Source organism: Stenella coeruleoalba (assembly GCF_951394435.1).
Source record: "Stenella coeruleoalba genome assembly, chromosome: 1".
NCBI classification, from domain to species: Eukaryota; Metazoa; Chordata; class Mammalia; order Artiodactyla; family Delphinidae; genus Stenella; species Stenella coeruleoalba.
The window spans coordinates 19,136,034-19,163,808 of record NC_137169.1 but is presented as its reverse complement, the minus strand read 5'-3'; the positions used below and the strand labels follow the sequence as shown (position 1 = coordinate 19,163,808).

General features: G+C 37.7%; 1 protein-coding gene across 1 annotated transcript in view; it reads right to left on the bottom strand.

Annotated features, from left to right (window-relative positions):
* CLIC4 (chloride intracellular channel 4) overlaps positions 1–27,775 on the bottom strand; it is an 85,630-nt gene that overhangs the window by 19,830 nt on the left and 38,025 nt on the right. Inside the window, exons 2-3 of the mRNA XM_079928568.1 lie at positions 23,438–23,547; positions 6,413–6,538 (exon numbers count right to left, since the gene is read on the bottom strand). Coding sequence (XP_079784694.1) covers positions 6,413–6,538; positions 23,438–23,547 — 236 coding nt within the window. The remainder of the gene's footprint in view (positions 1–6,412; positions 6,539–23,437; positions 23,548–27,775) is intronic.

The following is a 27,775-nucleotide window of genomic DNA, read 5'->3' as shown; positions in this document are numbered from 1 at the left end:
CAGGACTAGAGAAGTCCAGACTCTTGAGCACCACTTTAGGGAAGACTGATCAGCTTAAAAGCCCTGCAAAATGGGCTGGGGGCCGGTAAGACTACGGAAAAAATCTTACATTGAACTAGTTTAGATTTATTCATATATTTTAAGATGCTGTCTTACTACTTTTCTTTAAATTAAAAATGAAAGTGAGGTATTTCTAGAAAAAAATTTGTTCAATTGTAAGCTGTAGTTTCAGGTTAGTTTTTATATTCGTAACTTTTACATTTGCCATTTTAAATTCAAGAAAAGATATATCTTCTAAATTAGACATAGTACTATATTGGTAAGGAGAATATAAAATATCTATTGAATACCAACATGCTCAAGTTATTTTCCTGTTTAATATCTATTTTTAAGCTTAAAGAGTTCTTCATAATTAGAAATGAAATTAATTACATAACAAGCTTTTCAGTGAATGATTATAGTAAATTTCACCTGTGTGTGTATGTATATGTATATTATATATATGTGTATATGTGTATATATATGTATTTTTTTTCCTGCTAACTATAGAAAACTTTACCTTCTCTCTCTTTTTATTTTCCCTGCCTGAGCTGAAACAGTTAATTCCAGCTTCAACATTCCTGAATTTCCCTTGACTATGAAAACAACCAGCCTCTAATTTAAATGTTTCCACCGCTTATAATACAGTACCTTCACTGACTCATTCCAAACAAAAAATAGTGCAAGGAACAAAATATACTGAAGTGCCTCTCCAATATATCTACGACTTCCTCTAGCCAAGTTTCCAGATTTACTCTTCTTTTCCCCAACCAATATTTAGCAGTACCAACTTTTTCTAATGAAGTTAACTTCATAATTCTCATAGGGTTGAATTACAGATTATTTATATATTCATTATTCATGCATATATTCATTTATTCTAATTATTAAGTATCTACCATGTGTCAGGAATTGTACTAACTACTGGGGTTGTAATGATCAACACACAGAAGCATGCTTACTAGAGATCTGTTTTAATGAACAGGTAAAAATCAAAGACTTGCAATCAGCATATCCTTTATTCATATGTAAATAGATGCTGTTACAATTCTTAAGAAAAACAGTGTTCTCTAAAGCAGGTTAAACATGCCCTATTCTCCTCCTCCAAGACAATTAAATTTGTACTATTAATTTAATGCATACAATACTATAGTTACAAGAGACCACTCACCTCAATCTCTCATTTTGCCTAAAAGGAAATAATATTCCAGAAAGCTTACATATTTGGCCCCAAAATCACTGGACTAGTTAAAAGTATTGTCAAACTGAAACTCACATCTCCTGTCCCCAGGTCCAGTGTTGTTTTGTTTTTGTTTTATTAAAGATCAAGTTCTAAAAGATAAATCAAATGCTAAACTGGTAGGTCCAAAATCAGCTGTCAACTTTTTTTTGCATTCCCCCAAACATTGGATTTTAATAATTCATTATTAGTAGTTTTAGCAAACTGCTTGACAAAGCAATACTTTTCAATTATTATGAGCATTCACTTAAACATTTAACAAAAGGAAGGCAAATAATTAATAAAAGGCTATGTGTCAACAACAGAATAGACATGCGCATCCAGGGTAGACTTTCAGATCAGTCCTTTATCACATCCTGTATTACATCACTGACTATTAATGGTAGACTAGCTAAGAATACTTCCATCCTTTAAGAAAGATCTCAAACATTTTCTCCTTCCTTGTGTTAATGAAAGAATAAAGTGTGGTTACACAGTCTATTAAATTATCCCTGTAAACTCAAGTTTCGTTATATTTTTCTTTAAAAAACAAAAAAAAAGGCGGGCTTCCCTGGTGGCGCAGTGGTTGAGAGTCTGCCTGCCTGTGCGTCCGGAGCCTGTGCTCCAGAACGGGAGAGGCCACAACAGTGAGAGGCCCGCATACCACAAAAAAAAAAAAAAAAAAAAAAAGCCTTAACAATAGTTTATAGAACTCTTCTCCAAAATTATCTAGCTTCCTCTATCCTTTTATCAGTAAGTTAGCCAAGTATACAAGCCTGCTTCAGTTAAAAACCCAAATTTCAAAGTTTTTTTGAAAGCTATTTTTGGGCAAAGTAGTTCCTTCTTTCAAGCAAGGGGAACTGAAAAAAATATCCCTAGAAGAGAAGAAAGATAGTTTCTTCTTTAAAACCTATAGTTACCTAGACCAGCAAAAGTTCCTTGATTTTATCTTTTCATTAGTCTCTAAATTCTAAACAACTCTAGAATAGACAGTTGCCTGTATTTGTACTTGTCATGATTAAATCAGAAATGCTCACATAAAAACCCCTCTGTTCTCAGTATCATCAAATGCCAAAAACATGTTATTAGAAATGCTAGATTCTAGTCCACCAGCTTCTACAACTCTTCTGCCTTTTGTCCTCATCCTATCTGGAATCAAGAAGGCTTACAATCAGTGCGAGTAGGGTCAGCTAAGGACCTGAAGACCTCCTTATCCTACAGAGAAAAGGCAGACAGTCCCTGGCTGCCCTAGAACAGAAGAAAGGAAGAAGAATGTATGTGGTGGTCCCAGAAACACTTCCCCCTCTCATCCTCTAGAAGCAATTCTGCATGACAGAGAATATGCTGTTTGATCCGCATTTCACATTATGTGTTACAGAGCCCACTAAGGGCAAGGTACTCCCAATCCAAACATGCTGTTCCAATGCATATAAATAAAAACTCAACAGAAGTTAAACCTCATCTACTTTTAAAAAAGGATTCATTAAATTAAGTTTGAAAAACACCTTCAGTCCCACTTGGTCATCACAGTAGAACAAACTACCTTTGCTTTCTATATTACCCTTCCTCTAAATTTGAGCTAGCCTTCAATTTTGTACTCACTAAAGCACAATTACAATTAAAGACTCACATTTTACCTTTTATAAAAGTCAAACATAGGTTTTTGTTTTTACGTGGCTTTGAAAGTAAGTATGCCAGCTCTGCCACCATGAACTGTGAAATCTTGGACAAATTATTTGGATTACTCATCTTCAGTTTTTTCATAAAGTCTTTGAGATAATCCACAAAATAATCCACAATGCACAGTGCATGGCACATAATCAGCACTTGAATGTTAGTTAATAATAGCAGAGGCATTAGTAACATCAAAAATACTCCCTTCTATATAAAGTAAAATTTTAAACTTTATTTAGAAACTCTTCAGAATATAAACTTCAACATAAAAACAAGGAAAATTAACCACAGAGAGAATTTAGTGGATTATGAACCCTTTATAACAGAAAGATCTCCAAGTTTTAAATTAAATTATTTAAACCGAAAGAAAAGATCATTCCTGGTTAGAGTATCTCTATGAATATGCCCAAATGAAATGAAGCTAAATTTTCTCTATATGAAAAGCAAAATGAGGGAATTCCCTGGCGGTCCAGTGGTTAGGACTCCACGCTCTCAATGCCAAGGGCCCGGGTTCAGTCCCTGGCTGGGAAACTAAGATCCCACAAGCCACACGGCACAGCCAAAAAAAAAAAAAAGAAAACAAAAAAAAGCAATGTGAAAATGTTTATTTTGAAGGTCCAATTCAAAAAGCTATGGTGTCTTACAGAGTACTGGATGCCAAAAAAATTGAATATTTTGATATTAGTTCTACTACTTCTGTTAATATTTATTCCCTCTGAGAAAAATAAGAAAGAATAATGAAAATCATTTTTGTTGCTGTTATTGCTGCTATTGTTGAAGCAGAAGGCTAGAAGAGAATATGAGAAAATGCCCATTTTACTGAAATGGTATATAATGTTATCAGCATACTGATTTCAAAAACGTAAATATCCTTGGAAGGATTTACACAACAAACATTTTAGACAATGCTTTAAAACAACATACAACTTCCTTCACAGAGAATGAATGTCATTCAAACTGTTTCTCTATTTTTTTTTTTTTTTTTTTTTTTTTTGCGGTACGCGGGCCTCTCAATGTTGTGGCCTCTCCCGTTGCGGAGCACGGGCTCTGGACGCGCAGGCTCAGCGGCCATGGCTCACGGGCCCAGCCGCTCCGCGGCATGTGGGATCTTCCTGGACCAGGGCACGAACCCATGTCCCCTGCATCGGCAGGCAGACTCTCAACCACTGCGCCACCAGGGAAGCCCTGTTTCTCTATTTATAATTTAATGTTGATACAATGATCATCAGTTATGAGAGGACGATCACTTCCATTAGTGTCTGAGGATAAGATGGCAAATGTGGAGCTTTCCTTAGAGCTGACAGACTTTAAGAATAAAAAGGGTAAAATATACATACATACATAAAAAGAGTAAAAGAGATCCAGTAGGTTCTATGATGCAAAACAATATCTGAAAAGTTATTTCTACTAAGCTGAGTGCATGTTCATAACAGTTCCTTACTTATGTGTATACAGCTTCAATTTATATTTTTACAAGGATCCCAGTTTCAATTTATCAGTATTCTAACTATATACATGGCCTGGAGGAAAAGACAAATATGGTTTTATTAATGTTGGTCTAGAGAAACTTTACTAGGGATGGAAGGAAGGTTAGGACTCCTGGACAGTAGAGATAAAAAAGTTTTGAGGCTTACATATGGCTGAGTCATTTCACTGTACAGCAGAAACTAGCACAACATTGTGAAGCAACTACACCCAAAAAAATAAAAATTAAAACAAAAAAGAAGTTTGAGGGTCTTAGAAAGACAGGAAGGAAGGCAGAGAATAAGCTTTAGAATACAAGATTAAGAAAATGAATTTTGGGGCTTCCCTGGTGGCGCAGTGGTTGAGAATCTGCCTGCTAATGCAGGGGACATGGGTTCGAGCCCTGGTATGGGAAGATCCCACATGCCGCAGAGCAACTAGGCCACATGCCGCGGAGCAACTAGGCTTGTGAGCCACAACTACTGAGCCTGCGCATCTGGAGCCCGTGCTCCGCAACAAAAGAGGCCGCGATAGTCAGAGGCCCGTGCACCGCAATGAAGAGTGGCCCCCGCTTGCCACAACTAGAGAAAGCCCTCGCACAGAAACGAAGACCCAACACAGCAAAAATAAATTAATTAATTAAAAACAAAAGTACCAATGCCACCGGGGATGTGAGGATTAAATTAGTCAATGCTTTAAAAAAATAAAAGAAAATGAATTTTAAGCTTAGTATAAGATTGCTAAACAGAGGGCAATTCTGTTCACAATTGAAGATGGGCTAGTTGTAGACAGAGGTGTCATTATTCATATGTCTCCTGGCAGCCTTCCTGCCTACCATCCCCAACCCTGCATGCTATGCTCCAGCCACAGCTTTAGGTCCCCCAAAGAAACACTATTTATTCAAAATTATTTTTCTGCTTGGAACGTGTCATCCCTTCATTCACCTGCTAAAGGCCACATTTTTTGTTTCTCAGTTAAAGCTCAGTTCAAGTGTTATCTCTTTCTATAAAGCCTTTTCTGATTCTACTCACTCTCCCACGGCACCACTATCTCTTCATACGTATTTGACTGCACTTCTTGAGAGCAGGAGCTATCTTATTAACTATTACATCCATAGGGCTTTGTTGCCCAGTAACCGTTTGCAGGATAAACTAATGAATGAAGGAATGAATACTGATTAACTATTATTTTAGAACTCTCTGACCCATTAATCCCAATTCAGGGAAATTTATCTGTATATATGGAGGGTGAAAAACAACTAACAAGAAAAGGTTTGGGCCAGAAGAAACATTCCAGTTTTCAGGATAATGAAACTGGAAAAGCCTAGAAGAAACCAATGATGCTTTGAATCTATGCCAAGATTTCATTATGATGAATAGTTGCAATTTAGGTAACTGTCATTACAGTACATCTATTCCTCAACTACACCTCACAATATAGTAAATAGTTGAGTACGTTAAAATCATTAACCATGTGGGCTAATATGCAAGACTGGGGGATCCAGAATACCTCAAAGAAATACATAAATAAAAATGGAATCCCAGGGACACAATCTAAAAAGTTAATTCCCTTGGGTGGTAGCTTCAGAAAGTTACCTTTAAAATGGCCTGATGGGAAATCTCCCAGCAACCTGTACCACACTCCTGCTTAGATATTCTGGCTGGGTTCAGTTCAGTCTTTCCCCATCTTTTCTTCTCCCTAAACTTCTCTCTCATTTTGGGACCTCAAATAACCAGTCTTTCCTGACCTATCTCATGTGTCTCAAACCTACTTTCACAAGGTATTCTATAGCTTAATCAGATTCCTACCTTTCTTAGTGTGGCTTACTGGCCTACCTGGCAGCCAATTCTGTCATTTGTGTAGCACTATAATGTATGAAGAGAAGTGCTAGTCATTCCAACTTAATGATGCGACAATTTAACTCAAGTACAGTCAGGAGAAATGTCTCTAACGGCCAGATAAGACAAACTTTAAAGAGATGGCAATATTTCCATGCATATTTTCTTCAATACTCACTTGGGGGGGCATAAGACTTCTTCAAGAAATTCTTCAATCTTATTTACATCCGTTTTGACCTCATTGTTGAAAGTTATAAATGGTGGGTGGGTCCCCGGAGCCAAGTTCTGCAGGTCTGCAGGCTTCCTGTTAGACAAAATAGTGGTCAAAATCAGGTCATTTTTTACTCTGAGAAGCAACAATACTTTACATTCTCAGAGTGATTCTAAATTTTAAAATATATAAAAATGAATAAGAAATAGTATTTTTTCCACTAATTATAACAGCCACAATAGTACTCTAGTAAGAAGCAAACATCCACAAAGCACATAATTTAGGATAAAAAAATTAAAAGTCTTTGATTTTAACCAAAGACAAAGTTCTTCATTCTCATTCCAAATGTAACTGAGGTACTTATTAGAAATGGAGGTGGAATGAGGGGAAGAAGACTTGGGAAGGTCAGTCTCTAGTCTCAACTCTGGCACCAACTCACTGTGTAAAGACGGGCAAACTATAACTTCTCTAGGCCTTCCTTTTCTTTTCTTTTTTTTAATAAGGAAGAAGAGCAGCTGATTCCTACAGTCCTTTTCCATAAGATTTCAAATTCAAATGCTACCTCTCCATTTTCCTATAAGTCCAGACTTAACAATGAAAAAGATTATGAGATTTGACTATCTAATATCAAAATTACTTCAATATATAAAAAATAGCATAAACAAAGGTAAAAAGCAACATAGAATGGAAAAAAATAGTATAGTAAATAAGAAGGATTTTGTCCAAATTCATCAAAAATTCAAGTAGGTATGGGTGAAAATAAATTGATAAGCAATAGATAAGTGAACGCATGGAAAAGTGTCCGAGAACCCAATCATCAAAGAAATGCAAAATTAAATAATGAAGAAATTTTCCTCCTATGAATTAGGAGAAACTGAAAATACACAGAACACTGATAAAAATGGTGAAACTGTATGCTACCCTATTAAAAAGCAAAATGGCTCACCTAAGCCTACCAATGAATCCTAGAGTCAATAACATGACAGATATGGTGTGCATCCTAATGATAAAATATGAGGCATACATCACCACCTATGAAATATTCTTACCAAATAAGTCAAACCTGACTCTAAAATTAAGTCTCCTTGGGCAGCTGTCTCTAAAATTGTGACCTAGGGGACCCTTTCATCAGATGGTCCATGAGGTCAAAACCATTCGCATAATACTGACATCATTTACCCTTTCCACTCTCATTCTCTCATGCCTGTACAGTGGAGTTTCCCATAGGCTACTTGGTGTGTGTCATCACAAGGTAATATATACAGAAGCAGATATGAGAATCTGTCTTCTGTCAAGGCAGACATTAGATAGGTACAAAAATATAAAACAATGCCACTCTTCTCACTAATTTTGTTTTGGAAAATACAGATATTTTTAATTCTTAAAAAATTTTGTGATAACAATGAGTTCATGATTGTTTTACTTAAATGAATTAGTAAATATTTTAAATTTCTCAGTTTTAATTTCTAATATAGTAAAATCAATAATAACTGAAAGCTCTTTGAGGTCCTCAATAATTTAAGTGTATAAACGGGTCCTGGGACCAAAAAGTTCATTTACAGGAAACACAAGGAGTTACAGAACAAAGTTAAATGATACCACAAGGAAGCAATCAGCCAACTCCAGAATTTGGGGCAGTGTACAGTTCAACTAATTAGATTTCTACCAGTCAATGGCATGGGGACAAAAAGCCACAAATGGGAGTTTGAAGGGATTGTTGTGGATTAAGAAAAATTTAAGAGACATAACAACCAAATATGAATAGAATTCGTTTGAATCCTAATTTGAACAAACCAGCCAAAGATAAGATATTTTGGAGACAACTGGGGAAACTGGATTGTATACTGGGAACTAGATGTTATAATGGCATTGTGGATAGTTAAGGACCTGTCATTATTGTTTGGAGATGTACACTGAAATGAGTAGAGGTGAAATGACAGGATTCCTGGGATGTGCTTTAAAATATTTCAGGGAAAAAAAGAAAAGAAAAGAAAGAACAAGAAGCAAAAAGGGGACAAAGCAACTGGGAGCAAAATCTTAACAGAACTGAAGTTATGGGGAAGTTTATTCTTTCTGTGTATATGTTTGAATACTTCCATAATTAAGAAGATGAACTTAAAAAACTTAAACTTAAAAAAATATTATAATATAATATATTGCTTCAAAGAACTTTTCCCCCTACTACAGACCTTCCTGCCTTCCATCCTTACCACAAATGCATGGAATTTGAATAAATAAAGGATATCTTTAAGCGTATCATGAAGGTGAAATACTTTGTCATTAAAAAGAATTTTTAAAATAGAGTGTACCCTAAAATCTATACTCAGCCCAGATTTTCAATTATGGTCTTATTCATATCAATTCTCTCTCTTTCTCCCTTTCTTTCCCTCCCATTGCCCTGCACACAGCCCCTTGTCTCTCTCTCAATTTAGGTTTGGAAAGTGCCTCATCTATTACTACATTCCAATCAAATATATAAAGACTTATTAATTATCCAATTAGTCCAAATGTTCTAACTCAGAGCCTCCCTCTACTCAAGTTCTAGAGCCTATCTCCTTCCCAAGCCAAAGAAAAATAAGACTATCTATCAACTGCTACAAAAACCTAAGCTCCCAAAGAGAACTTTTTAAAGTCAAAATCTGATTTGATTTTCAACTCTTGATTCTTTTACTGAGCATTCCTTCGTTGGACAAGGTAAAGTTGAGCACGAAATGATTGGAATACATGAAACTTGAGTAAGTCTTCCAGATGCACATTTATTTAAGTAGTGAGGTATGCCTATAAGGTTTCAGTAACTTTTATAGATATTCAGCTCCAAGTCAGAACTAATCCTGTTCTGTTTTTCATTTCACTGTTTTTCTCTCCCCGCCTCTGGCCATACCATGCGGCTTGCAGGATCTTAGTTCCCTGATCGGGGACTGAACCTGGGCCCTCAGCAAGGAAAGTGCGCAGTTCTAACCACTGGACTGCCAGGGAATTCCACATTTCATTGGTTCTTTTTGTTATTCCTTCTTACTCATCATCTTAACCACCTGTTCTTTGATCACTAAAGGGTCCAGCATGCCCAAGACCACAGTCATCTCTAATCTTCAAGTCACCCACTCATGTTCTCACTCAGACTCACATTTGTTCCCACTTGTAATTTACTTCCTACTCAACTCAGGAAGACCTTGTACATAATCAAGAGTCTAGAAGTCCTAACAGTTTAGGGTTTATATATTTATTTTCTAATCCTAACACTTTAAAGTTTAAAAAGGTAGCACAAAGGTAAGCAAGAACAACAGTATCTCACCACAGCAAGTAGGGCTAATAAAACTCTATAAAGTACACAAGAGAAAGAGAATACACACATTTCCCATCAACGCCGGTGATGAATAAGAATGTTCTTTAATCTCATCATACACAAACTGTGATCACCTGGAAGACACTTTTCTCATTCCAAAGTTATAAAATATATCCACCAACATTTTTATGACTAACAAACAGTCCATTAATGCCTAAATATAAGGTAATAATTTTTTCATGAACAGGGTGGATTTAGGTAAGGGAGAAGAAAGAAATCAATGCTTTAAAATAACCCATAAGGGAGGGCAGCAAAATAAATAGCAGCTATTACTTCTATAATAAATTATGACAGCTTTCAAGATCTCAAAACAAAAGTATTTATTAGAGGAGGGATAAAGTTAGCATGGTAGAGAAGAAAGAACCAAAGACCGAATAAAAAAGGACCTGGTTAAAGTCCCAAATTGAACAGTTCTGCCATTCACCAGCTATGTGACTACGTAAATCACAACCTCTTTGGGTCTAGATTTCCTCATTTGTACTATGGATATAAGACTGGCTCTGCCTGTAAAGATCAAATCAAATAATGGGTGTGACAGTGAACTAAACTTTATGCAAGTGATGAAATTGCAGTTTTAAACTCTATTTGAGTCTGATGGTTCAAAACTGGTTATCTAGCATTAACTGGTAATAAGAAATCTGATTAATATAGAGATATGTAAGTAAAGTGAAACCAGGCGTATGTTTACCAATTTTCCTTAATATTAATGACTAGCGAATAGTCTTTCTTGTTTCTGCTAAAAGGCTATAAAGATTTTTTTTTATAGATGATAAAACTATTTTCAGGATTAACTGCTGAGATGAAGCACAATCATGTTAGGTCCTTACTCCAAGTGAAAGTAAATTTGAGAAGAAACTTTAATGCCCCTAACAGATCAGTAGACGTCAAATAAATGGACAAGCTGTACGCACTGAAGTGACTCACTTAGAAGTTGTTATCAAGTCTGCAACCAGATAGAATCTAAGATTCTTCAACTTCAATTCCTCACTGGCACTCTAAGGTCTCAGGTGTTTCATCTGACCCACAAAGGCTCATTTTTACAGATGCTTCGCAGAAACTTAACATTTCAAGAACTGCAGTGTGAGAAAAATGAAACTGAATAAGCAACGGCTAAAATTTTCAGGGCATCTTTGGTTTTTTTCATAAAAGGTCTTCAATAAATATTCAAGAATTCATTCAAATGTTTCCCTTAAGTGATATCTAGGAAAAACAAAATGCATAGAATTCATGCCTTGAGATGAGAGCATGAATATTCTCCAATATTTTGGGGGCTTTTTATTTTCACCACTACTTACCAGAGTAACTTTGTTTCTAGATGAAGAAAAGGAAATATATAAAGAGAAAAAACTAGGGGGGACCTTCAAGATGGCAGAAGAGTGAGACGTGGAGATCACCTTCCTCCCCACAAACACATCAAAAATACTTCTACAAGTGGAACAACTCCTAAAGAACACCCACTGAACGCTAGCAGAAGACCTCAGACTTCCCAAAAGGCAAGAAAATACCCACGTACCTGCGTAGGGCAAAAAAAAAGAAAAAACAGAGACAAAAGACTAGGGATGGGACCTGCACCTCTGGGATGGAGCTGTGAAGGAGGAAAACTCTCCACACCCTAGGAAGCCCCTTCGCTGGTGGAAACAAGGGGTAGGCGGCGGGGAAGCTTTGAAGCCACGGAGGAGAGCACAGCAACAGGGGTGCAGAGGGCAAAGCAGAGAGATTCCCGCACAGAGGATCGGTGCCAACCAGCTCTCACCAGCCTGAGAGGCTTGTCTGCTCACCCGCTGGGCCGGGCGGGGGCTGGGAGCTGAGGCTTGGGCTTCGGAGGTTGGATCCCAGGAAGAGGACTGGGGTTGGCTGCGTGAACACAGCCTGAAGGGGGCTAGTGTGCCACAGCTAGCCGGGAGGGAGTCCGGGAAAAAGTCTGGACCTGCCGAAGAGGCAAGAGACCATTGTTTCGGGGTGCGGAAGAGGAAGGGATTCCTTTCCCGTGTGCCCACAGTAGGCAGAGCACCACCTAAGTGGGCTCCAGAGACAGGCGCGAGCCATGGCTATCAGCTCGGACCCCTGGAGACGCGCATGAAACGCTAAGGCTGCTGCCACTGCCAACAAGAACCCTGTGTGCAAGCACAGGTCACTATCCATACCACAGCCCCCGGAGCCTGTGCAGCACGCCACTGCCAGGGTCCCGTGATCCAGGCACAACTTCCCCGGGAGAACACACGGTGCCTCAGGCTGTTGCAACATTACGCCGGCCTCTGCCGCCACAGGCTCGCCCTGCATTCCAATTATGACTACCGTACCCCTCCCTCTCCCTGGCACGAGTGAGCCAGAGCCCCCTAATAAGCCGCTGCTTTAACCCCCTCCTGTCTGGGCAGGGAACAGATGCCTGAGGGCAACCTACATGCAGAGGCGGGGCCAAAACCAAAGCTGAACCCCAGGAGCTGGGCAAACAAAGAGGAGAAAGGGAAATTTCTCCCTGCAGCCTCAGGAGCCGCGGATTAAATCCCCACAGTCAACCTGAGGTACCCTGCATCTGTGGAATACCTGAATGGACAACGCATCGTCCCAAAATTGAGGTGGTGGATTTTAGGAGCAACTGTAGACTTGGGGTTTGCTGTCTGTGACTGATTTGTTTCTGATATTTATGTTTATCTTAGTTTAGTTTTTAGCACTTGTTATCATTGGTGTATTTGTTTACTGGTTTGGTCGCTCTCTTCTTTTTTTTTAATTTTTTTTTAAGTTAATCATTTATTTTTCTTTCTTTTTTTCTCCCTTTTCTTCTGAGCTGTGTGGCTGACAGGATCTTGGTGCTCCAGCCTGGTATCAGGCCTGAGCCTCTGAGGTGTGAGAGCCGACTTCAGGAAACTGGACCAACAGAAACCTCCTGGCCCCACGTAGTATCAATCTGCAAGAGCTCTCCCAGAGATCTCCATCACAACGCTAAGACCCAGCTCCACCCAACGGCCAGCAAGCTCCAGTGCTGGATGCCCCATGCCAAACAACTAGTAACACAGGAACGCAACCCCACCCATTAGCAGAGAGGCTGCCTAAATTAATACTAAGTTAACAGACACCTCAACACCAGACGCAGCCCTGCCCACCAGAGAGACAAGATCTAGCCTCACCCACCAGAACACAGGCACCAGTCCCCTCCACCAGGAAGCCTACACAAGCCACTGAAACAACCTCACCCACTGGGGGCAGACACCAAAAACAACGGGAACTACGCCTGCAGCCTGCGAAAAGGAGACCCCAAACAGAGTAAGTTAAACAAAATGAGAAGACAGAGAAATATGCAGCAGATGAAGGAGCAAAGTGAAAATCCACCAGACCAAACAAATGAAGAGGAAATAGGCTACCTGAAAAAGAATTCAGAGTAATGATAGTAAAGATGATGCAAAATCTTGGAAATAGAATGGAGAAAATACAAGAAACGTTTAACAAGGACCTAGAAGAACTAAAGAGCAAACAAACGATGAACAACACAATAAATGAAATTAAAATATCTCTAGAAAGAATCAATAGCAGAATAACTGAGGCAAAAGAACAATAAGTGACGTGGAAGATAAAACAGTGGAAATAACTACCGCAGAGCAGAATAAAGAAAAAAGAATGAAAAGAATTGAGGACAGTCTCAGAGACCTCTGGGATAACATTAAACGCACCAACATTCGAATTATAGGGGTCCCAGAAGAAGAAGAGAAAAAGAAAGGGACTGAGAAAATATGTGAAGAGATTATAGTTGAAAACTTCCCTAATATGGGAAAATAAATAGTCAATCAAGTCCAGGAAGCACAGAGAGTCCCATACAGGATAAATCCAAGGAGAAACATGCGAAGACACATATTAATCAAACTATCAAAAATTAAATACAAAGAAAAAATATTGGGCTTCCCTGGTGGCGCAGTGGTTGAGAGTCTGCCTGTCGATGCACGGGACACGGGTTCGAGCCCTGGTCTGGGAGGACCCCACATGCCATGGAGCAACTGGGCCTGTGAGCCACAACTACTGACCCTGCACATCTGGAGACTGTGCTCCACAACGAGAGGCCTCGATAGTGAGAGGCCCGCGCACTGCGATGAAGAGTGGCCCCTGCTCGCCGCAACTGGAGAAAGCCCTCACACAGAAACGAAGACCCAACACAGCCATAAATAAATAAATAAATTTTATAAAAGAAAAAAATATTAAAAGCAGCAAGGGAAAAGCAACAAATAACATACAAGGGAATCCCCATAAGGTTAACACATGATCTTTCAGCAGAAACTCTATAAGCCAGAAGGAAGTGGCAGGGCATATTTAAAGTGATGAAAGGGCAAAACCTACAACCAAGATTACTCTACCCAGCAAGGATCTCACTCAGATTTGACAGAGAAATTAAAAACTTTACAGACAAGCAAAACTTAAGAGAATTCAACATCACCAAACTAGCTTTACAACAAATGCTGAAGGAACTTCTCTAGGCAGGAAACACAAGAGGAGAAAAAGACCTCCAAAAACAAACCCAAAACAATTAAGAAAATGGTAATAGGAACATACATATCGATAATTACCTTAAATGTAAATGGATTAAATGCTCCAACCAAAAGACACAGACTGGCTGAATGGATACAAAAACAAGACCTGTATATATGCTGTCTACAAGAGACCCACTTCAGACCTAGGGACACATACAGACTGAAAGTGGGGGGGTGGAAAAAGATATTCCATGCAAATGGAAATCAAAAGAAAGCTGGAGTAGCAATTCCCGTATCAGACAAAATAGACTTTAAAATAAAGACTACTATAAGGGATCCATCCAAGAAGAAGATTGCAAATATTTATGCACCCAACATATAGGAGCACCTCAATACATAAGGCAAATGCTAACAGCCATAAAAGGGGAAATCAACAGCAACACAATAATAGTAGGGGACTTTAACACCCCACTTTCCCCAATGGACAGATCATCCAAAATGAAAATAAGGAAACACAAGCTTTAAATGACACATTAGACAAGATGGACTTAACTGATATTTATAGGATACTCCAACCAAAAACAATAGAACATACTTTCTTCTCAAGTGCTCATGGAACATTCTCCAGAATAGATCATATCTTGGGTCACAAATCAAGCCTTGGTAAATTTAACAAAATTGAAATCGTATCAAGTATCTTTTCCGACCACAACACTACGAGACTAGATATCAGTTACAGGAAAAAAACTGTAAAAAATTCAAACACATGGAGGCTAAACAATACACTAGTAAATAACCAGGAGATAACTGAAGAAATCAAAGAGGAAATCAAAAAATACCTAGAAACAAATGACAATGAAAACATGATGACCCAAAACCTATGGGATGCAGCAAAAGCAGTTCTAAGAGGGACATTTATAGCAATACAATCCTACCTCAAAAAACAAGAAACATCTCAAATAAACAACCTAACCTTATACCGAAAGCAATTAGAGAAAGAAGGACAAAAAAAACCCCAAAGTTAGCAGAAGGAAAGAAATCATAAAGATCAAATTAGAAATAAATGAAAAAGAAATGAAGGAAACAACATCAAAGATCAATAAAACTAAAAGCTGGTTCTTTGAGAAGATAAACAAAATTGATAAACCATTAGCCAGACTCATCCAGAAAAAAAGGGAGAAGACTCAAATGAACAGAATTAGAAATGAAAAAGAAGTAACAGCTGACACTGCAGAAATACAAAGGATCATGAGAGATTACTACAAGCAGCTATATGCCAATAAAATGGACAACCTGGAAGAAATGGACAAATTCTTAGAAAAGCACAAGCTTCTGAGACTGAACCAGGAAGAAACAGAAAATATAAACAGACCAATCACAAGCAGTGAAATTGAAACTGTGATTAAAAATCTTCCAACAAAAGCCCAGGACCAGATGGCTTCACAGGCAAATTCTATCAAACATTTAGAGAAGAGCTAACACCTATCCTTCTCAAACTCTTCCAAAATATATAGCAGAGGGAGGAACACTCCCAAACTCATTCTACGAGGCCACCATCACCCTGATACCAAAACCAGACAAAGAGGTCACAAAAAAAGAAAACTAGAGGCCAATATCGCTGATGAACATAGATGCAAAAATCCTCAACAAAATACTAGCAAACAGAATCCAACAGCACATTAAAAGGATCATACACCACGATCAAGTGGGGTTTATCCTAGGAATGCAAGGACGCTTCAATATACACAAATCAATCAATGTGATACACCATATTAACAAGTTGAAAGATAAAAACCACATGATCATCAACAGATGAAGAAAAAGCTTTCAGCAAAATTCAACACCCATTTATGATAAAAACTCTCCAGAAAGTAGGCATAGAGGGAAGCTACCTCAACATAATATAGGCCATATATGACAAACCCACAGCCAACATCATTCTCAATGGTGAAAAACTGAAAGCATTTCCGCTAAGATTAGGAACAAGACAAGATTGCCTACTCTCACCACTATTATTCAACATAGTTTTGGAAGTTTTAGCTACAGCAGTCAGAGAAGAAAAAGAAATAAAAGGAAACCAAATCAGAAAAGAAGAATTAAAACTGTCACTGTTTGCAGATGACATGATACTATACACAAAGAATCCTAAAGATGCTACCAGAAAACTACTAGAGCTAATCAATGAATCTGGTAAAGTAGCAAGATACAAAATTAATGCACAGAAATCTCTTGCATTCCTATACACTAACAACGAAAAATCTGAAAGAGAAATTAAGGAAACACTCCCATTTACCATTGCAACAAAAAGAATAAAATACCTAGGGATAAACCTACCTAAGGAGACAAAAGACCTGTATGCAGAAAACTATAAGACAATGATGAAAGAAATTAAACATGATACAAACAGATGGAGAGATACACCATGTTCTTGGATTGGAAGAATCAACATTGTGAAAATGACTATACTACAAAAAGCAATCTACAGATTCAATGCAATCCCTATCAAACTAGCAATGGCATTTTTCACAGAACTAGAACAAAAAATTTCACAATTTGTATGGAAACACAAAAGACCCCGAATAGCCAAAGCAATCTTGAGAAAGAAAAATGGAGCTGGAGGCATCAGGCTCCCTGACTTCAGACTATACTACAGAGCTACAGTAATCAAGACAATATGGTGCTGACACAAAAACAGAAATACAGATCAATGGAATGGGATAGAAAGCCCAGACATAAACCCACACACGTATGGTCACCTTACTTTTGATAAAGGAGGCAAGACTATACAATGGAGAAAAGACAGCCTCTTCAATAAGTGGTGTTGAGAAAACTGGACAGCTACATGTGAAAGAATGAAATCAGAACACTCCCTAACACCATACACAAAAATAAACTCAAAATGGATTAAAGACCTAAATGTAAGGCCAGACACTATCAAATTCTTAGAGGAAAACATAGGCAGAACACTCTATGATATAAATCACAGCAAAATCCTTTTTGACCCACCTCCTAGAGAAATGGAAATAAAAACAAAAATAAACAAATGGGACCTAATGAAACTTAAAAGCTTTTGCACAGCAAAGGAAACCAGAAACAAGACGAAAATAGGAGAAAATATTTGCAAACAAAGCAACTGACAAAGGATTAATCTCCAAAATACATAAGCAGCTCATGCAGCACAATTTCAAAAAAACAAACAACCCAGTCCAAAAATGGGCAGAAGACCTAAACAGACATTTCTCTGTGGAAGATATACAGATTGCCAACAAACACATGAAAGGATGTTCAACATCACTGATCATTAAAGAAATGCAAATCAAAACTACAATGAGGTATCACCTCACACTGGCCAGAATGGCCATCATCAAAAAATCTACAACCAATAAACGCTGGAGAGGGTGTGGAGGAAAGAGAACCCTCTTGCACTGTTGGTGGGAATGTAAATTGACACAGCTCCCATGGAGAACAGTATGGAGGTTCCTTAAAAACTAAAAATAGAGCTACCATATGACCCAGCAATCCCACTACTGGGCATATACCCTGAGAAAACCATAACTCAAAAAGAGTCATGTACCACAATGTTCATTGCAGCACTATTTACAATAGCCAAGACATGTCTATCAAGAGATGAATGGATAAAGAAGATGTGGCACATATATACAACGGATTATTACTCAGCCATAAAAAGAAACAAAATTGAGTTATCTGTAGTGAGGTGGATGGACCTAGAGACTGTCATACAGAGTGAAGTAAGTCAGAAAGAGAAAAACAAATACCGTACGCTAACACATATATAGGGAATCTAAAAAAAAAAAAAAAAATGGTTCTGATGAACCTAGGGGCAGGGCAGGAAAGGAATAAAGACACAGATGTAGAGAATGGACTTGAGGACATGGGAAGGGGCAAGGGTAAGCTGGGATGAAGTGAGAGAGTAGCACTGACATATATACACTACCAAATGTAAAACAGATAGCTAGTGGGAAGCAGCTGCATAGTACAGGGAGATCAGCTCAGTGCTTTGTGACCACCTAGAGGTGTGGGATAGGGAGGGTGGGAGGGAGACGCAAGAGGGAGGGGATATGGGGATATATGTATACATATAGATGATTCACTTTGTTATACAGCAGAAACTAACACAACATTGTAAAGCAACTATACTCCAATGAAGATGTTTAAAATTTTTTTTAATTTTAAAAAAATTAAAAAACTGGATGGTGAATACTCATCAAAAAAAAAAGAAAAAACTAAAATAAGATACAGAAAGAAAGGGAAAGACAGGAATGAAAAGGAGACATCTTATAGGAGCTAATACTTTAAGCAACTTAAGTGGCTTAATTGCAATTAAAATTTAATTCAGCACAAACAATTGGAGGCCCTCGGGCTGGTGGCTCGGTTCCCGCTGCTTTGTATAAAATGAGTACAGCACAGCCACAGGACACTGGAGCTGGTCCTTAAAAATGACCTACTGTAACTAGCTGACTCACTAAATGGAGAGAAAAAAATACGAAGTATGTAGACTTACACGTTAATTGAGTTCCCTTTTAAAACTTTAAAGGTGTTGATTTTCAAGGCATAGAATTATTTCATACAAATCAAGAGAATGCTGGACACCAGATGGCAAATAAGCAAAAAAAGGTAACAACACAAATCTTTGGTTTCAGATCACTTTACTCCTATTAATTATCCTTCACTAGATTTGCTATATTCTGACTAATACTAAAGTCACTAACTGAATGACTGAACTGTGAACATCAAACCACACACACCAAGGTCCCAGTTACTAAGTATTTTGTCTGTGTGTCCTGTTCAACCAGTTAAAGGATTTTATTTATTGTGATTAAATGTGGTATACTGCTGATCTCTGTCTACTTTAATGTCAACTTGTGGAGCAATCATTTTAGAACAAAATAGCACCCATGGAAAGGTATCAAATTCAGCTTTTATAATACTCAACAGATTTTATTTATAGTTTATAAGCAGAGTTTATACTGACAACAGGTTTAGAAAATCTTTCACTAACAATCCATTTTTCTATTTCAGCTCTTAGTGGCCCCAACAGGATTTTTCATCTTTGAAATTATCTTGAAAAAGAACATAAAGACATGTGGCAGTGGCAGTGAAATTCTGTCCATCTCTGTCTCTATCTCTCTCTGTCTCTATCTCTCTCTGTCTCTCTCTCACACACACACACACAGGGTATGTATACATGTGATTCAAAATGCATTCATGAGACCCATATCCTGAATTGTAGGACCATTCTAACAAGGTCTTCACATAGCCCAAGTCAACTTTACAAAGGGGAAGAACAGAGTCTGTACTTTCCTGACTGACCAGCAGCAGGAAATGATTTCTCTAAAAGGCTGGCCTGTTCCACTCCACTTAGTCTCTCTGTATGTGTTATTCATGCTGCTGTGTACTGAAGATGTACCTGGAACTCAAAACTGATCTCTCAACTTGCTGAAGACTATTTTCAGAAGGGTAGAACCACAGAGACATGATAATGAAAGCAAATTACCTGAAGAATCTATTTGGAAATCAGATTTTGTTCTGAGTTTATAACTCCTTTTAAGATATACAGAACTATCAGTTTTATAGTTCTGCTGTAACATTTTGAACTATAACAAAATTGTTAAAGTTTAAACTATTATAATAATAATGCAAAACCTTATGCCATGATCATGGCAATTTACTTGTGGGTCTGACTCATACAATGTTACAAATGGTATGCTGACTTCTGAAGCAGAAGGAACTGGTGACACCACAAAGGATGAGACAGTTTCAATGTTTAAGGTGGGAATGGGAAAAATGAAAACAAATATTTCCCAGACTTTTAAAGTGGTCTTCTCCAATTTATCTATTTTCTCAGAGAATGTCATGGAGGAGGAATTTTATTCACTGGTAATATAGCAGATATCACTGCTTTTACAATAAAAAGCTTATTTCTTAAAGTTATCATTTCCACTCTCATTTCCCAAAACCAGAAGCGTTTACCGTAACAACTCTATGGCCACACTCAGCTATATCCAAGTCAGTGTCTCAGTGTGTATATGTATGTGTGCCTGTCACTCTCTCTTATTACTGTTCTCACGCTTCCTTCTTTCTCTTCCCCCAGCCTACCTCTCAGGCTTATCTGTGCTCTAATGATGCTGATCTCTGATTTAAGAACTTCTGAGCATAATGAAGATAATGGAAGTCTTCAAATAAAGTTCTTGATCACTGCCATGAACCTGTCAGCCACAAAGGCCCTGTAACACCAGTGTGATAAAAATAATAAATTCTATTCAATAATAGGTCTGAAAATGGTCTGATAACAGTAGTAAAAAGTACCCTGAACAGTGTTTAGCACGTAATAGACAATGAAGAAATGTTAGTTTATTTTTCCCTTCTTTCTTACTGAGATTAAAAATGAGGTAACTGACCTCCAAGAAGATGAGACAGCTTGCCCAGCGAAATCAGAGACAGGGCTCTCTCCACACAGAACCAGGTCTCTACCCCTAACACTTTCTGCTATGCCATGGCTGCTCCCCTTTTGATGACACATGATAACATCCTGAAATGTGTCCCATATTTTAATATTTTCACTTATATTTACCTGAAGCTTTTGTTCAAATGGCAGTTGATATAAACCTGAATTCCTAAAGCCTGGGAACTATTTTTTTTTTAATCTGAAAGTTCTGTAACACGACTGCAGCATAAACAAAAAATTAGGTTTAGAAATTACTCCCACAAAAGTATGAAGGCAGCACTCGCAGGAAGCAATGGGAGGTTGTTCTAAGCCTCACAGGGGCATATGCATACCACCAGCATAGTCACTAACACCGACTGAGCTTCAAAGAGAACGTGTTACACAGTGCCAGAACTAGAAACTGGCTTGTTCTTATGGATGAAATGTCATTTAACAATAATTTTTTCAGAGCAGAGAGTGGGCTTCTAAAAAGCTCTCAGTAGAGTTCTATTGCTCTCCGCCAGTTTGTTCTGGGATCAGTACATTTCACTAAGAAATTAGGCAATTATCAGGAAAAGCAGGAAAATAAGCACTATAGGCACCAAATCTTTCTCCCCCACAGCTTTCTAAAAACAATCATATTTAAAGTTTTAAAGTTAAGAATATATTATGAAAGGTACTTTTTACTACAGCATGTTTTAGTCCTCTGTGACAACTTTATTTTATTTATACTGGTTTTTTTTTTGAGCCAACATTCACTCTCTTGGGGTACCTTCTCTTTGAAATCTTACTTAAGACTATATATATAAGCATGTAAACTCATAGAAAAGGTCTGGAAGGATGGTAAAGAGCAAACCTAAATGCAGTTATCTCTGTGAAGGGGAACCTGATGACCAAGGTTAGGGATGAAGGGGACTCATTATCATGTACTACTTGTACACTTTTAATTGACCTTAAGAAGGATTTTTTTATATGTACTGTAGACCTAAGACTTTTAAAGAAAGCTAAAGAATATAGGCTCCGGTATTAAGTGTTCTCTGTAGATTTTACACAAAGCTCTAGGAAATAAACACACGTCTTCTTTGAGTAGCAAATTTTCTAATTAGGAGGCCCTGAATCTTTCATCCTACTTCCCATGTGTCACCTTTTACATGTAGGGCACATTACTCCTAAACATATACAAATCCCCAAATATCAATCAACTTCCAAGAATAACGCCATCAAAACTTTGTAAACGAAAAGTGAAACAGATGACTTAGAAACAGCCGTTATGAGTTCACTTCCTTTTCTGAACCAGATTCCCATTCCCATTCCCATGGTTCTATTACTGGTGTGCACCACAATCAAGCACTGTATTGAGCTGTTCAAAGAAGGCTTTTTCAAAGCATGTTAGTCAACTCACTTGCTCCAAGCCAAAAATGGAATAGGAGAAATCCAAGTATTTTAAGACACACTAAGGGTGTGTTCTTGGCGGCACGGTCTATTTTTAGGAGTTATATTGGGAAACTCCCTTTGTGAATGCATGTAGGAAAAAAACAGTAATAGAAGGGTAACTATATAAATTATCTCATTTTTACAATAGCTCTGTCCAATATGAGCTAGGTATGTCTTCAAATGAGCCTGTAGTTCTTACAATTCCCAAAGGCTTATTTCTACATTCATATATATAACCAAAGGGGTTCCTGGAAGACTTTATGGCTTATTTTCAATAAATAGATTTTAAGTCTGCAAAATCTCAATTAAGTGAAGTAAAAAATAAATTTTAAGGAACTGACAGGGGTCCCAGAGAATGCTAACCTAGAACAGGGAATGGGATTACAGCTGTCAGGTAATTCTCACATTGTGATGCCCAGAAGGAGAATGTTCAAGAATTCTGCTCCCCATCCAGTGATAGCCTGTCATTATTTTTTCTTGGACACTGCACATGTCTAATAAGCTTAAAAAATAAGTAGCAAAGCATTTTTTGCTTTGTGGCATTTGTGTCAAGAGGAATACATTTCCACTGCCAAATCCCAGATTCTCTATTGGTAAAAATGTTCTCAACCCTTGGGTTAAATCTTTTTTTTTTTTTAAGTATGAATGTTCTTCGCCTCAGACCTGTTTGCTAAGGGAGAATAGAAGTTACTGAGTAAAAAAAGCTTACTGCTCTCAGGGCTCTTCTCAGCCCTCTCCACTTTGGTCTGTAGAGAGAAAGTCAGAAACAACCCTTCACCTAGCAAGAACAATCACAGGGCCATAGATAACTGCTCTTATTCTATAATTGTGTTTAACCAAATATGGTTAAAATCATATTACAGAAAACTCCCATTATGTTTTGAAAAGTAGATGAAATGAAAAAGACCACAGCAGTAATCAGCCTCCAAAAATCCCACTCTTGGTTTTAAAGATCCAGATTGTATAGGCCATGTGTCTACGAGCACATTTGAGGAGTCGTCTGCTTAGAAAGTTCTGCATAGTTACATGTTTATCTGTAAAGTCAAAGATTTCACTGCTTCTACCCTAAAACAGCTCCTGGTGCTGCTCTTGATATTATAAGGTAAACATACAATAAGCTCCTAAAAAGACTGAGAGGCCACAAGCAATATACTTACATTGTGAATTATCCATAATACTTATACAAGTTAAATGTGCCCATAAATCAGCTGAACTTTAATACATTTCTTTATAGAACATATGCAAGCAAAGTGAGGGATGCGGAGAGGATCAAACTGAGAACATCAAGTTGATCCCCAACTACAACCAAATCTTACCTTTTCAGGTCAACAGTTGTGACACTAAACACAACTCCTTTGAGCCAAAGAATCATGAAGAGCCTCTGGGAAAAGGGGCAGTTTCCTATGCTTTCACCATCACTGCCAGCCTGGAAACAGAAATAAACATTAAAAAACAAGGCCAAAGTGATGATACACAAAACAATAGACCTTTTCCTGAATTTTAGTCAAGGGTACTAGGAGACAGGAAAAGTTGCATTGTGGAAGGAAGAAATTCAGGTCTTTCATTTGCCTCTTTCTCTTTTTTTTGTTTTGGCCACACTGCACGGCTTGCAGGATCTTAATTCCCTGACCAGGGATTGAATCCAGGCCCTCGGAAGTGAAAGCACAGAGTCCTAACCACTGGACCACCAGGGAATTCCCGCCTCTTTTTCTTAAAAATGGCCAGTCTAATATAGCGCTGTCCAAGAGAGCTATCTGCAATGATAGAAATGATCTGAATTATCACTGTCCAATACAGTAGTTATTTGTGATATATGGCTAATGAGTACTTAAAATGTGGCTAGTTCAAATGAACTGAATTTTATTTACTTTTAATTAATTTATATTTAAACAGCCACACGTGGCTAATGGCAACCTTATTGGACAGCACAGGTCCAATCAATCCCTAGGGGGTACATATATCCTTTCGTCAGGGCAAAGACTATCATAGGTTTTATGAAACGTAAGTCATTTCTTGTTCTATGAAACAGTATTCTTTACAGGGCAACATGAAAAGGGAAACGTGTGCCTCTCTCCAAAGGGTAAAATAACTGCCAACCTCCCCCACATTAAGCAAAATTATTCATGGGACTTCCCTGGTGGTCCAGTGGTTAAGACTCCACACTCCCAAGGCAGGGGGCCTGGCTTCTATCCCTGGTCAGGGAACTAGATCCCGTACGCTGCACTAAGAGCCCACATGCCGCAACTAAAAGATCCCATATGTCACAACTAAGACACAGTGCAGCCAAACAAATAAATAAATATTTTTTTAAAAAGTATTCATTATAAAAATCCCATACCTTGTTTACACATTCCTTCAGGGAACAAGAAAATAACAAAAGATATCTTTATAATAAGTTATTTGTAATCCTACTTAATAAATGAAGCAGTTGACTTCCCTGAGCTCTACGATAACACAATTTTCCTAAAAATTAGAGTGGGACAAATCTTGAATTCCATCAAGTATGCCCCCCAAGTTTAAAAAGGAGGGAAGGGGGAGGAGGAAATGAAAAGAGCGAGCAAGCAGGCTGGAAGAGAACATTCTGACACTCACTAGCAGCCAACACAGCCCTCTTCACCATAAAGTCTATGAATAGAGCCAGAAACTAACTTTCAACAAGTCACTCAAAGATGCTGGTAGAAGTACTGTTTATTATCCTGAAGTAAGTCTCAAAAACTTCAGAAGGCGTTTCAGTAAAATGCTACATTAGTAAAGTCATTAATTCCTAAAGCACTGGGGAAATGGAGGGGAGTTAAAAAAAATAAAAGCAGTTACCTGATTAAATATAATACAGGGGACTCCCCTGGTGGCGCAGAGGTTGGGAATCCGCCTGCCAATGCAGGGGACACAGGTTCGAGCCCTGGTCCAGGAAGATCCCATACGCCGCGGAGCAACTAAGCCCATGCACCACAACTGCTGAGCCCGTGTGCCACAACTACTGAAGCCCACGTACCCTAGAGCCCCTGCTCCACAGCGAGAAGCCACCAAAATGAGAAGGCTGCACACTGCACCAAAGAGTAACCCCTGCTCGCCACAACTAGAGAAAGCCCATGTGCAGCAACAAAGACCCAACGCAGCCATAAATAAATAAATAAATAAATAAATAAATAAATAAATAAATAACTTAGCATGTGCACTCTTCAGGATAAATCTGGAAAACGCCTTTGTATTAACTGCTCTCCTAAAACTCATGACAATTCAAATAAGAAGTACTGCCATGATTAAGTTTTTCCAAAGTCATAACAGCACCAGAAAATTGGCAGCTACTAGCCAGATGATGTTTTCATAAAGTAGAGTGAAACTGTGGAAAAACTCGGATGTCCAGTAGTCATAAATCAAAAACTCCCTCCTTTAATCCAAGTTGTACTAATAAAATTCCATTTCAACAAAGTTAAAGAATCAAAATTACTCTCTCCAGTATGAATTACAATAAATACAACCTATTGGTACAACTGACTGAGGAGGTGAGGAGGATATTATGGTATAATGGAAAGCATACTACACTGGGAATCAGGGTATCTTATTCTGCATCCAGTTTTTATTAATGTTAAAAATGAACACATAGCATCTAAAAAAAGTATGCTTTTTTTTTTACTGCTTCTAACAGTAACATATACACTCATTTTAAATTTTTTTTATTAAATGAAATTCTTTAAATTCTATACTGCTTTAAAATTTTCAAAAATTTCACACACATGATTTCATATAATCCCAAAATAACCTTTTTACTCCTACCACTCTATTGCCCCTTCCCCCCCCACTAGTAACCACTAGTTCATGCTCTATATCTATGAGTCTGCTTCTTCTGTTTTATTCACTAGTTTGTTGCATTTTTTAGATTCCACATATAAGTGATATCATACAGTATTTGTCTTTCTCTGTCTGACTTATTTCACTTAGCATAATGCCCTCCAAGTCCATGCATGTTGCTGCAAATGGCAAAATTTCATTCTTTTTTATGGCTCAGTAGTATTCCATTGTATACATACACCACATCTTCTTTATCCATTCATCTGTTGATGGGCACTTAGGTTATTTCCATACCATCACAATTGTAAATAATGCTGCTATGAACATTAAGGTGCATGTATCTTTTTGAATTAGTGTTTTTGTGCTTTTTCAGATATACATCCAGGAATGGGACTCCTGGGTCATATAGCAGTCCAATTTTTAGTTTTTGGGGAAACTTCCATACTGCTTTCCACAGTGACTGCACCAATTTACATTCCCACCAATAGTGTCCAAGGGTTCCCTTTTCTCCACATCCTTGCCAACATCTGCAATTTGCGTTCTTTTTGATGATCGCCATTCTGACCGGTGTAAGGTGATATCTCATTGTGGTTTTCATTTGCATTTCCCTGATTATTAGTGATGTTGAGCATCTTTTCATGTGCCTATTGGCCATCTGCATTTCCTCTTTGGAAAAATGTCTATTCAGTTCTTCAGCCCATTTTTTAATCTGATTGTTTTTTAATGTTGAGTTGTATGAGCTGGTTATATATTTTGTATATTAATGGATATTAACCCCTTATCGGTCATATCATTTGCAAATGTCTTCTTCCATTCAATAGGTTGTGTTTTCATTTTGTCATTGGTTTCCTTCACTGTGCAAAAGCTTTAAGTTTCATTAGGTCCCGTTTGTTTATTTTGCTTTTGATTCCTTTGCTTTAGTAGACGGATCCAAACAAATATTGCTGCAATTTATGTCAAAGAGTGTTCTATGTGACTTTTAAGTTAATCTATATCAAAGGAAGCCATTTTATAAATTTAGACAGCTAATTTAGATAGAATCCATGCTAAAGGTAAAACTTTAAAACCTCACTTATCTATGTTTTCCTCTAGGAGTTTTATAGTATCTGGTCTTACATTTAGGTTTTTAATCAATTTGAGTTTATTTTTGTGTATGGTATTAGAGAATATTCTAATTTCATTCTTTTACATGTGGCTCCAGTTTTCCCAACACTATTTATTGAAGAGACTGTCTTTTCTCCATCGTATATTCTTGTCTCCTTTGTCGTAGATTAATTGACCATAGGTGAGTGAGTTTATTTCTGGGATTTCTATCCTGTTCCATTGAACTATAAGTTTGTCTTTGTGCCAATACCATACGGTTTTGATTATTATAGCTTTGTAGTATAGTCTGAGGTCAGGGAGCATGATTTCTCCCCCTCTGTTCTTCTCTCCAAGATTGTTTTGGCTACTTGGGGTCTTTTGTGTTTTCATACAATTTTTTTAATTATTTGTTCTAGTTCTGTGGAAAATGCCATTGGTATTTTGATAGGGATTGCACTGATCTGTAGATTGCCTTGGGTGTTATGGTCATTTTAACAATATTAATTCTTCCAGTCCAACATGGTATATCTTTCCATCTGTTTCTGTTGTCTTCAATGTCTTTCATCAGTGTTTTATAGTTTTCTGAGTATAAGTCTTTTACCTCTATTCTTTTTAAAATAAAAACTGAAACACTACAGAAAGTCAGAGTTCCCCTACCCTTGAACCATTCACTAGTTATTCTTCTAGATTTTTATTTTCTGTGTACACACTACTTTTTTCTTTCAAACGTGTGATCACACTATACAGCTTTTTAAAATATTTTATTCCCAAACTAATATAAT